Source organism: Bos mutus, chromosome 13 (assembly GCF_027580195.1).
Source record: "Bos mutus isolate GX-2022 chromosome 13, NWIPB_WYAK_1.1, whole genome shotgun sequence".
Taxonomy (NCBI): domain Eukaryota; kingdom Metazoa; phylum Chordata; class Mammalia; order Artiodactyla; family Bovidae; genus Bos; species Bos mutus.
In genome coordinates, this window is record NC_091629.1 from 38,353,952 (window position 1) to 38,365,390 (window position 11,439).

An 11,439-nucleotide genomic window follows, 5' to 3' on the forward strand; every position below is an offset into this window, starting at 1 on the left:
ATGCATTATGTAGTAAAAAATAAAAAAAATTTATAAAGCAATAAAACTTATTTTAATAAGCAATAAAACTTATTATAGTCCTGTGTTTACTTTGCATAAATTTCCCCAGTAAACGACAAGGAACCAGAAAGCTGCCACTGAGGTAACATCAAGGACAGACATGCCAGCCCAAGATCAGTGTTAAACACCCACCTGAGCTACCAGAGGGAAAACAGGAGGGCCCTGTGGTGGGGCAGGGAGAGGGTGGGTCTTACCTAAGCCTGCCTGAGCCTCTTGCCCTCCAGCTCACTGCAGTCTGTCCCTACCAGCCCAGTCCAACAACAACATGAGCAACAAGACTCTCCAGACACAGCTGCCTGCCCACAAGGATTTCGATGGTCATTTGCTATCTTCGGTGAATCTCCAAATTACTTAATATATACTCATCAATATCACTACACCCATTTCAAAGATGGTAAACCCAATGCACAGTCAGAATAATCCCCCCAGTTCTGTGGATTTCCAGAAAGTCAAACAAGGAGTTCCTAAGCTCTCCACTCTAGTCCCTAGGCCCTGAGGCTACTGGGAAACAGTCACAGACCGAGCCCCAGGCAACCTCAAAGCTGAGCAGACAGATGTCCTATTCTTGCAACTTTTCTCCAAGTCTGAAATAAATCAAAGCTTTTTTCAGACTTCCGCAGCAGTCCAGTGGTTAGGGCTCCACACTTCCACTGCAGGGGTCACAGGTTCAATCCTGTTGGGGAACGAAGATCCCACATGCTACACAGTGCGCCTAAAAACAAACACATTTCCCCCCTCAAGTTAGATAAACAGAGTGAAGACTAATAATCTGTCTTACCTTCTCTCCTTCCTTCTTTCATCCATCCTTTTATCCAGGGCTGCATAGATAGCATCTGCTTCCTCATCGTCTTTTTCATAGGGCCCACTTGAGAAGAGACTTCCAGCATAGCCGTTAAACTGAGAACCAAACAACATTCTTAGAGGAGCAGCTTTTCCTCCAATACAACCCCTACTGGCAGCAACAGAACACATCTAGCTGCAAAATGCAAGCTCAACAAGTTTTTTTCAAGCAGTTAAACCCAAATTGAAGGATAACAAAATAGCTGATGAGTACTCTTCAAAATTGTCAAGGGCATGCAAGAGAGTGTATCTACACGAATCAAAGGAGACTAAGAGACACAAGATGCAGAGTGGGATCCTGGATTGGATCCTAGGCAGGAGTAGGACACAGGTGGAAAAACCAGGGGAACTGAAGTAAGATTTATAGGTTAATAGTGCTGTGCCAATGTTAATTTCCTGGTTTCAATAATAGTTCTAGGGTGCATAGAAAACTAAATTCAATATCCTGGGATAAACCATAATGGAAAAGAATATAAAAAAGAATGTATATAAGTGTATAACTGAATCACTTTGCTGTACAGAAGAAATACAGTATTGTAAATCAGCTATACCTTAAAATAAAAATGAAAATAAAAACAAATAAATAAAAACTTAAAAAAATAAAAATAGGGCTTTCCCTGGTGGTCCAGTGGTTTCCAATGCACCCCCAAGCAGGGGGTGCTGGTTCAGTCCCTGGTTGGGGAACTAAGATCACACACACCATGCTGCACAACCAAGAGTAAATAAGTAAATTTTTTAAAAACACAATAATAGTACTAGGGATATGTAAGATGAGGAGAAACTTGTGAAGGGTATGCAGGAAGTCTCCATACTATTTTTGAAACATCTCTATAACTTTAAAATTATTTCAAAATTAAATTTTTATTTTTTTAATTCAAAATTAAAATTTTAAAAACCTTTTCCTCTGAGAAAAAATAACATCTATTGTAATATGTCTATAGAAAACCTCATAGACCAAATAAGAATTAACTAAGAAGATGAGAACTAATGCAAATGAAGACAAACATTACCACCAATTCCACTTATAATTCCCCTCATCAGGGCTTTCCTGGTGGTTCAGTGGTGAAGAATCCACATGCCAATGCAGGTGACATGGGTTTAATCCCTGATCCAGAAGATCCCACATGTCTCAGAACAAGCAGCCCATGCATAACTCTTAAGCCTGTGCTGGAGAGCCCAGGAACCGCAACAGCTGAAGCCACCACAATGAGAAGCCCTCCCACTGCAACTGGAGAGTAGCCCCTGCTTGCCACAACTAAAGAAAGTTCGTGCAGCAATGAAGACCCAGTACAGCCCCACAAAAAAGAGTAAGAAAAATTAGTTTAAGAAAAAAAAATTTTCATCTTTAAAGACCAGCCGAGATACGTCAATGTGACAGTTCTAATATTAGCAAGTGCATCTCTTCTGAAGCAACCACAAAAGAGCATATTTTGTTGTATTTGTCCTGCTCCCCCTCACACTCTGTACACGCTGTCCCCTAACCTTGAGTAGCTGAAACAGTCAATATACCTGTTACTCCAAGCCCCTCATCAAATGCCCACAGCACAGTGTCCCACATAAGTCACCTCATCATAATTGGTGTCATTAAGATCCTCATCATCGTCATCGGCAGCCTGGCTCTTCTTCATCTGGTCCCCGACAGTCCTCTTGCCTGGGGGCGCATGGCGGTCATCCACAGGATCGTTGGCATCCCGAGCAGGTCCGATGTCTGAGCGAGTGGTAAAACCAGTGGCGCTGCAGGAAACCCCAAGGGGCCCATTTATCCTGTGCCAAGACGCTTCACAGCTGTCACCTAATGACACCTAACTCCTCTGGGAAATCTTCAAAGAGCCCGGAGACAGTGAACTCCATACAGCTTTGCTCTCACACACCGCCTGTCTGCCCTCTTCAGGAGAGAAACCTAAGGAAGTTCCGAGATTCGCCTGGGCACCAGACCTCCCTGCTTCTAGGTCCCAGCCTCCCATTTCCAACAGCCTGCCAATCAGCCCTCTCTCCCAATCCACCAGGTCCTCGATCCAATGTGGCCCAGTCGGAGTTCCTCCTCTGTGCCCACCCTACAGCTGCTCAGGGCTGTTTCAGTCAATGGTGACAGTGCTCCCCCAGGCACCACAGCATCAACTTTGCTTCCTTCTCCCTCCCATCTCATTAGAAAATACCCTGATGCTGGGAAAGATTGAAGGCAAGAGGAGAAGGGGACGATAAAGAGGATGAGATGGCATCCTGAGGTTGGATGGAATCTCTGACTCAATGGACATGGGTTTGAGCAAGCTCCGGGAGATGGTGAAGGACAGGAAAGCCTGGCGTGCTGCAGTCCACGGAGTGGCAGAGTTAGACACGACTGAGCAACTGAACAACAACCCTCCCATCTGTCTCCAAATTCTACAGGCTCTACCGCCAAAATCCCTCCTCCCATTCTGGCTACCCCCACATGTAACTCTCCTTCTGCTTCAAAGCAGCTCTGAGCACAGTATACTGAGGCATCTGCCTCACTAATGCCTACAGGGGCTCTGGTCCCTCTGCTCCTGCAGTTCCACCCACACAGATTCCTCGCAATTTCCTCTTCTTCCTCCACACTTCATCTTCTTTCTCAACTGCCCAACACACAATGGGTCAGTTTCTTGTTTGACCCTGCCACAACTGTACACCCTTACATCCTCCTTCTAAACTTGGTTCGGATGTTGGTGGCCGGAATCCCAGAGTTGTAAATCTCTTTCTCTTTATGTACTTATTTACACAAATACCTCATCTCTCCTGTTAAACTGCAAGTCCACTGAAAACGCTGTCAATTATCTTAGACTTATGTGTGCCCCGGATTCTAACGTGCATAACGCTGGACATAATAGTCGCAACAAGAGAAACCCAATAGTCTTCTTGACCAAATGAGTAACAAACAAATAGGATGATGATTGCTCATTTATTCAACAATATACGGTAGGCACCTGACTTGGGGGACGCAGTCCCAAGGCTCACCAATGCCACCCCTACCTACCCTGGGGGAGTAGAGTCTGAAGAAGCAGTAATACGACCAGCAGCACCTCAGAGGTGAATGAGGTACCACGGGGAGCGGCCACACAGAGGACTTCAGCCCGGCTCGTGGGGAGAAAATCTGTCACGCTCAAGACAGGGCTGGGAGGTCTGAATGGCCTAGGAGTTAAAGTAGCCATGGTGCTCCGACTACAAGACGGGGACTCGCGACCTCGCCACTGCAGCTAGCAAGACAGTGCTACTATCCACCCTGGGGACTGAAACCAGGCTCAGAGCCGGCGCACCAACTCCAACTGTCCCGCCACCTCGGGGCAGACAACCTCCCTCGGGTCCGCCCTAATCCAACGCGCTGTTCTTCCCACAAGGATCGGACTGACCCCAAACTATCCCTGCTCTCGTCCTCCGTCGCCGTCGGCTAGCGCCCCGACCCAGGCCCCTTCCCTCAGCGCGCGGCCCGCTCCAGGCCTCACCCTCGGCCCAGCCCCGGCACGTAGCCGAGAGGGGCGGGCATGCCCAAGAACGGCTTCTTCTTCTTGTTCATGGCGCCGGTGACACCAAAGGCCAAGAATGTAAAAGACCCTGGCCGCAACCAGAAGCGAAACAGTACAAAACTCTTTAAGTTCCGCCGCAGGAAGCAATTGCCGCCTGCGTCACCCGTGCCCCGGAAGCAGCGCGCCCCGTAAGACGCAGCCCCGCCCACCGTGGATTCCCCGGGCGGAAGTTCACGAAACAAGACTTCCGGCAGCTTCCAGCGGCTCCAGGCCGCGGCTAAGGGGCGGAGACGCTGAGCGCGTGCGCAGGAGCGTCGAGCCCCGCGGGCGAACGGTGTCTTGCTGGGCTAGTCCTGTGAGACTTCCGAACTGAGCAGGGGCGGCCCTGCTTACAGCCTGTTCTCGATGCATTTCTGAGACCTTCCTGTACTAGCAGGACCCATGGGTCCTCTTCTTCCCTGAGCCACACACTTTACCCTTCAGAATCGTCTTGGCCCTGGGTCAAGGCCTAACACACCTGAACGGGCTGCATACCTAGGCCGTTGTGTAGAGCTTGGTGGGTTGTATGTGTCGTGATCGCTGTGCCCCCGTGTGCAGTCTACTGCCCTGGCTCTCAACACTCAGATTCCTGGGCCCAATTCGGGCCCTTCCCACACCCCCACTATACCCTGAACATCCCCGTGTCTCCAGAGAGGGTCAGAACCCAGACCCTAAAGAGTTAATTGATGAAAATAAATGCAGCAAAACAAGCCAGTATATGGGCATGGGTGGTCACATGTGGGTGAATTCCTTGTGTGTTGGTAGGCACAGATGCAAGTCCTACCATCCGTACTTACTTGAAGTGCACATGCAGGACTGTCCTGCATGCATGTCTGAGTGTCCATGTGCACTTTTGCTGAGATGGCTGTGGGACATTCTCTGGCCCCCACATATATCTGGGGAGAGCCATCAGGTTGTTGGCAGAGCAGGCAAAAAGCTGGTCACGAGTCTAGCCTTCTACTGGAGGAGGCAGCTGCTAGCCCAACCTAACACTTCTCACTAGAGTTCCGAAGCAAGCACAGTGCGTCTGCCTGCTGCAGCCTCCTCGGAGTTTCTCTCTCCTGTCTGTCCCCAGCCAACCCCTTTTTGACACCACGTTCTGGGCACTGAGTCAGATTCCAGAGCTACAGAAGGCAGGGAAGAGACCCTGATGTCCTCCTGAAGTTCACAGTGTGGTTCGGGCTGAGACGGTCAAACTGGCTTCTCTGGGGAAACAAGTGCCCATTCCAAGGCAGACCTCCGTAGAGGTCTGCAGAATGCATAAATAAAGGAATGGGTAAGTAAACTGATATAGGAGAATGGAGGGGAGGGGTGGGTCTGGCCATTGACCTAAGCCCCAGAGGGCAGAAGGTCCCAGGAGAAAGTAGGACCCTTTCCCCTTTCGGTCCCTGCCTCAGGTGCTCCGCGGACGCCTGGACGCCGTGCAGCTGCACAGAGTCACTCGTTCTTGGATTCATGCCCAGGTGCGCACGGCCTCCCCTTGCCCTGGCAGCCGCCCTCCGCGCTCCCAGATCCGCGCGCCGCCGACACCCCTCGGAGCTCCCGGAGCGCGCCCGGCTCTCAGGGCTCAGCGGCAGGTGCCTCGCCGCGCAGACTCGCCGGGCGCGGGGACCGGCTCAGGCGCGGGGCCGGCTGGGGCGGGGCGGCGGCGCGCGTTCCCCGCCGGCCACAAGGGCCGCCCTGCGCCCGGCGAGGGGCGTGTGCACCGGCGGGGCACTCGCGGGCCCCATGTTCACGGAGCTGAGAACCAAGCCGAGCCCCCCGCGAGGCCGTGCCGGGGCTGTGCGCGCCGGCTTCGGGGAGCGTCGGGATGTGGATGGTGAGCGGGGCTGGATCGGGGCGCGGGGCTATCGCTGTCTGCGGGCTCTGAGGACCGGAGGGACAGGGGCGGGTCCTGGCGTACTCTGAACGGCCCCCGCTGTCGGAACAGGGGACGCGTCCCGGCCGAACCGGGTCCCCAATGTCTTTGTCCCGCGCTGAGTCCAGGGCGGGGGTTGCGGGGGCGGTGGTCAGGGCTTGAGGGTCGGCGCGCCCTGGCTTGGGGGAGGTGACCCGCCGGGGCTCCTATCCCCAGGCTAGCACCGCCCTGCGGTCACCTTTTCCTTCGCGCGGAGTAAATCTCCCTCGGCCCCTGCAGTGGGGCCCAGAGGGGGCCAAGGCCACGGAAGGCTTGGGAGCCCCCGCCCCATTTCCTCCTGGAATTCTGACATTGGAAGGGAGGGACGGACCGACGGACGGATGGAGAGCCCTCCCCTGGCGTGGGGAGGAAATGGGCGGGGCCTGGCTGGCCCAAGACAGGTGCAGAGACTTACTTCCAACTGGTTATCCCGCCCAGAGGCCACACCAGGCGAAGCCCTGCGACCCGAGCGCCCATTCCCTCAGGATGCTGGCTTAGAATGAATCTCCTTCCTCCCTACTAGAACCCACCTAGGCTAGGCAGCGGCCACACTGGCCACACAGTCTGTCTGACCCTGCTGCTGCTGCTGCTAAGTCGCTTCAGTCGTGTCCGACTCTGTGATTGCCATTTCCTTCTCCAATGCATGAAAGTGAAAAGTGAAAGGGAAGTCGCTCAGTCGCGTCCGACTCTTAGCAATCCCATGGACTGCAGCCCACCAGACTTCTCCATCCATGGGATTTTCCAGGCAAGAGTACTGGAGTGGGGTGCCATTGCCTTCTCAGCTGTCTGACCCTAGACCTCAAATTTAGAGCTACTGGTGGCCATCCAGTTCCAGAAAGTTGCAGGAATGGGAAGGAAAGAGTGGGAGAAGGATGTGGGTTTCCCTCAGTATTGAAACCTTCTGGGCACATCACCGAAGCCAACCATAAGTGGGGTGAGGAGCTGTGTCTGTCATAACGAGGGTTTCTCACCCCATCCTGCTGACAGGGTGGGTGGAGAATCCCGGCCTGGGATCCCCATCCTGCCCCCTGAGTCAAGGCCTGGATGCTGGAAAATGGGGCAGGCTGAGCCCTGCTTTCTGTCTGTCCCCAGGGTACTGTTGACTTGTGGATACCATACATCCATCCATTCAGTCATTCACAATGTTTCTGGGCACTTCCTGTGTCCAAAGACCTGTGCAAGGCTTTGGGAGGGGCTCTGCCCTCCCCTGACTTGTGTCAGCAACCAGCACAGAAATGACCGTAAAACTAAAATGTGGTGAGTGTAATGAAGTTGGTGTGGGAAGAGAAAGCAGAAGGTGTCAGCTAAGGTCCCTGAGCACATGGCTGCAGCCTGCATGTCTGTGCTGACCAGTGCAGGAGTGCCAGGAGCTGCCCTGGGCTGGGGCCCTGCAGGGGATTGGGGGGGAACAGGAACCTTGTAGGCTTGCCCTGAGTTGAGCTTCTTGTTCATGAGTCACAGCCAGTGAGCACAGCAGGAAGAGGCCGAGCCTGGAAGGAATGCCAGGGAGGGCTGCAGGGACTGGGTGCCTTTGACGATGTGGGCAGGCAGCCCAGCCATAGAGGTCTCACCACCACACAGGGGCTTCCAGGATGCTCGGGCCAGCGTTTCCTCACAGGCAAGTCCTGTGTGCGCATCCTGGTCGGATGTGGCTATGCCAGTCCAAGGAGGGGTCAGGGCTGACCCAGGCTAGTGCCTCACCTGGCTCTGAGTGTGAAGCTCCCTGGCAAGCATGTTTCACTCTAATTAAATAGAATCCAACAAGGGACTTCATGCTCCCAATTCAGGGGGCCCAGGTTCAATCCCTGGTCGGGGAATTAGATCCCACATGCTGCAACTAAGTCCCAGCATAGCCAAATTAAAAAAAAAAAAAAAATCCATCCAGCTCACCAGAGCACAGACTGTGCTTCCCAAAGGTGGTGTCCTGAAGACAGCTCTTGCACACTTCCTTCTGTTTAGGGGGCTGGTGAACCCATAGCTGGGAAAGTGCTTCTCCCCTTCAGTGGAGGGAAGATGGGCTGAGCAGTGGGAAGCCAGCTTACAGGGAGATGAGCCCCTGTCCCTGACCGCTGTGACCAGGTACCCCTACTCTGCAGCCACTGCCCACTTCAACTTCTGCCGGAGCCTCCTGGATCACACGGTGTCGGCCGAGAACATCCCCTGCCCCCTGCCTCGGACACCAGGTACCAGCCTCACGTGGCATGACTCCCGAAGCCAGAGGGCAGCTGGCGGCCGGCCAGTCAAGCTCCTGCAGCAGCCTGGCACCGAGGCCCCCCAGGTATCCACCCACCCACTATACCCACCTCAGTACCTGCCCTGCTCACCACCTCTCTCCACCAGCCACCCCTCTCCCCACAGGGCCGGCTGTACTCTGACCACTATGGCCTATACCACACGAGTCCGTCCCTGGGTGGCCTGACGAGGCCTGTGGTCCTGTGGAGTCAGCAGGACGTCTGCAAGTGGCTCAAGAAGCACTGTCCCCACAACTACCTCGTCTATGTGGAGGCCTTCTCTCAGCACGCCATCACTGGTGCCTGGGGGGTGGGGACTGGGGTGTGGCAGGGGCGTGGGGCTCCTCCCCCATCCTCTCTTTCTCGGTTTCTTCTGGGTTGTCATCTCTCCCAGTCTCTCTGTTTCTGCTGTTACCTGGCTTTGCTCTGCTCAGTCTCCATTCATCCTTACCCTCCCTTCACCTCTCTCCCTCTCTTGCCTTGTCTCTTTGAGTCTCTCTCTGAGTCTCTGTCTCTGCCCACACCACCTGTTTTCCTTTGTCTCCACCTTTGCTCTTGAAGCCCCGGATGGTGACCTGGGCTCCACCCCTCTCCTCTCCCCTCCCTCCCAGGCCGGGCGCTGCTGCGGCTGAACGCAGAGAAGCTGCAGCGGATGGGGCTGGCACAGGAGGCGCAGCGGCAGGAGGTACTGCAGCAGCTGCTGCACCTGCAGGTGCGCGAGGAGGGGCGGAGCCTGCAGCTGCTCAGCCAAGGTCAGTGGGAGGAGCCAAGAGAGCCAACCTGCTCAGACAGGCCTGGGGGTGGGGGACTGGGCCTGGAGGAGCCCTGGAGTACAGGGTGGGCACACTGACCTCAGGAGGGTGGCCCGGGACCTCAGTAAGGGCCATCCTGCACCCAGGCAGAGGGGACAATGCCAGAGGCCCCCGACTCTCCTTACCCCCATCCACCTCTTAGCTTCCTTCGGAAACATGTCCTAGCTGCTGCCTAGGCTTGAAATCCGGACCCCAGCACTGTGACCAGAGCCCCAGTGAGGAAGAAGCAGAGCTGGCCTTGCAGCCCCTCAAACCCTGCGTGGCCAAACCTAGCCCAGTGGACAGGTGGGACCAGCGTCGCCTCCACCAACCATCTCTGGTTGTGCACTCCGGGCTTGCCTGGGAGTGGGGTGAGCGGGTAGGCAGGGCCCCCTACCGGGTGGGGTCCTTCCTACCAGGACCTGAGCCCAGGCCCACCCCCTGGTGCTGCTGGCGGCATGCAGGGCAGCCACCTGGAGCCAGAGCAGATCTCGACATCCCCCTAGACTCCCAGGGAGCCTGTTTATTTATATTCCCTTCACCCGCGTTGATGTCCGCCCTCCACTGCCTGCTGAGTCATGTGTCTTCTAGGCACCCTGCCCTCTCCCAGGGCCAGAGGTCTGCCCTTTGCCCCAGTCACACCCTTCCCCAGCCCTGAGAGGACTGTCCGCACAGGTGGAATGAACTGCCAAGGCTCCCTTTGGTGTGTGCCCCTCCCCTGTTCCCACCCAGAGAGTGGTCATCAGCACAGGTCCAGCCAGGCACCATGTCAAGTGCTCTCACTCATTTCTGAAACCCTTATTCCATCTACTCATGGGGACTGGGACTCACACCCAAGACCTGACAGACACAAGGAGAACCACACCCAGCACCAATACCAGGCTCAGCTATGTCCTGGCCTTAGGTTGCGGGATGGCTCTGTCCTCCCAGGGTCATGGAGACTGCCTTCCAGGCTTAATCATGGGTGGGCATTCCAGGAAACCTGGATCCACACAAGAGATCTCTTGACAGTAGCGCCCCTTGCCCACCCAGGGGAGACCCAGCCAGCATGCAACCATGAATGGAGACCCATGCAACCATTCAGTGGGTCAGAGGGCCCCAGATTTGGGACTGGTGCAGCCAAGCAGAGGGAGAGCTAGGGTGGTCGAGACAGCCCCCACCTCTTGTTCCTCTGCCCACTCACTCCCCAAGGGGACTCTGAAAACCTCGGGTCAGTTGGTGCTGAGCCATGAGCCCCTAAGCTGTGCCCTGAGCCGGCCTCAGGATGGGAGGTTGGTTGTTGGGGGTCTCACATGAAGTTTGGACAACTGGCCTGGTGCCTCCCACCCTGTGCACCCACCATAGGAAGCCCCTCGTCCTTCCAGGCTGCCCTGAATATCCCTAGCCACCTCATGCCATCATGACATGACCCTTTCTAGGGATCCTTCCTCTCTCCCCTAGTGCCTCCTTGTCTTGCCCCCTCAACCTCACTGTGCTCCTGTCTTGTCTTCCTTGTTTTGCGTTTTTATATTCTGACAAAAGAATCAGAAATAAACTTGGTTCTCAAGTGCCCGGAGTGTGGTGTCTGACTGAGACCATCCAGGCATGTGGGGTGCTGCTCAGAGCCTTGGTAGGGGGCACAAGCCTGGGCCTGGGAGGAGTGGGTGCCCTGAGCACCTGCCTCCAGCTGGGGCCACTAGGGGGCAGTGGTGTCCCACCCCAACCGAGACCCTGCCTGCCTTGGCTGCCAGGTGGGCTGCACCCAGACACAGACACAGGTGTGTTAGGTTCCTAGGGCTGCCTTAACAAATGACACAACGAGGAGGCTTAACAGAAACGAACTTTCTCATTGTACTACAGGCCACAAGTCTGAAATCCTTGGGCAGCACTCCTTCCAGGACTCACAAAAGAACACCTCCTTGTCTCTCTCAGCTTCTAGGGGCTGCCCCATGGGATCCCTGGGCTCATGGACACACCATTACATCCTGAATTCTGGGGTCCCATCACCTCTCTATCAAATCTCTCTCCTACAGGGACACTTGTCTTGAGAGGTAGGACCCACCTGGATAAACCAGGGTGATCTTGTCATCTCAAGATCCTTAATTTAATCACGTCTGCAAAACCCT

General features: G+C 54.8%; 2 protein-coding genes across 5 annotated transcripts in view; one reads left to right on the top strand and one right to left on the bottom strand.

The window, feature by feature from the left end:
* The window catches only part of PRPF6 (pre-mRNA processing factor 6), a 34,677-nt gene extending 30,129 nt beyond the window's left edge, over positions 1-4,548 (bottom strand). For both annotated transcript variants that reach the window (XM_005908545.3, XM_070381359.1), the window contains exons 1-3: positions 4,356-4,548; positions 2,466-2,634; positions 839-957 (exon numbers count right to left, since the gene is read on the bottom strand). In XM_005908545.3, the coding sequence (XP_005908607.1) occupies positions 839-957; positions 2,466-2,634; positions 4,356-4,426 (359 nt within the window). In that variant the 5' untranslated portion in view covers positions 4,427-4,548. The remainder of the gene's footprint in view (positions 1-838; positions 958-2,465; positions 2,635-4,355) is intronic.
* A 1,327-nt stretch (positions 4,549-5,875) lies between these two features.
* Positions 5,876-9,657, top strand: SAMD10 (sterile alpha motif domain containing 10). 3 transcript variants are annotated; one of them, XM_070381379.1, is made up of 5 exons: positions 5,881-6,234; positions 8,409-8,590; positions 8,671-8,842; positions 9,155-9,295; positions 9,521-9,614. In XM_070381379.1, the coding sequence occupies exons 1-5, from the start codon at positions 6,144-6,146 to the stop codon at positions 9,529-9,531; spliced, it is 597 nt and encodes a 198-aa protein (XP_070237480.1). In that variant the 5' UTR covers positions 5,881-6,143; the 3' UTR covers positions 9,532-9,614. The 3 variants fall into 3 exon arrangements, with proteins under 3 accessions (XP_070237478.1, XP_070237480.1, XP_070237479.1); XM_070381378.1 differs by having other exon boundaries at positions 5,885-6,234; positions 9,498-9,657; XM_070381377.1 differs by lacking the exon at positions 9,521-9,614 and having other exon boundaries at positions 5,876-6,234; positions 9,155-9,485.
* Positions 9,658-11,439: the final 1,782 nt, after the last annotated feature.

Excerpts from the sequence above, each read along its gene's own strand:
- SAMD10 (XM_070381377.1), top strand. The coding sequence starts at position 6,144 with ATGTTCACGGAGCTGAGAACCAAGCCGAGCCCCCCGCGAGGCCGTGCC. Across the intron at positions 8,591-8,670 it reads CTGGCACCGAGGCCCCCCAG|GGCCGGCTGTACTCTGACCA; the intron begins GTATCCACCCAC and ends CTCTCCCCACAG. Across the intron at positions 8,843-9,154 it reads CTCTCAGCACGCCATCACTG|GCCGGGCGCTGCTGCGGCTG; the intron begins GTGCCTGGGGGG and ends CCTCCCTCCCAG.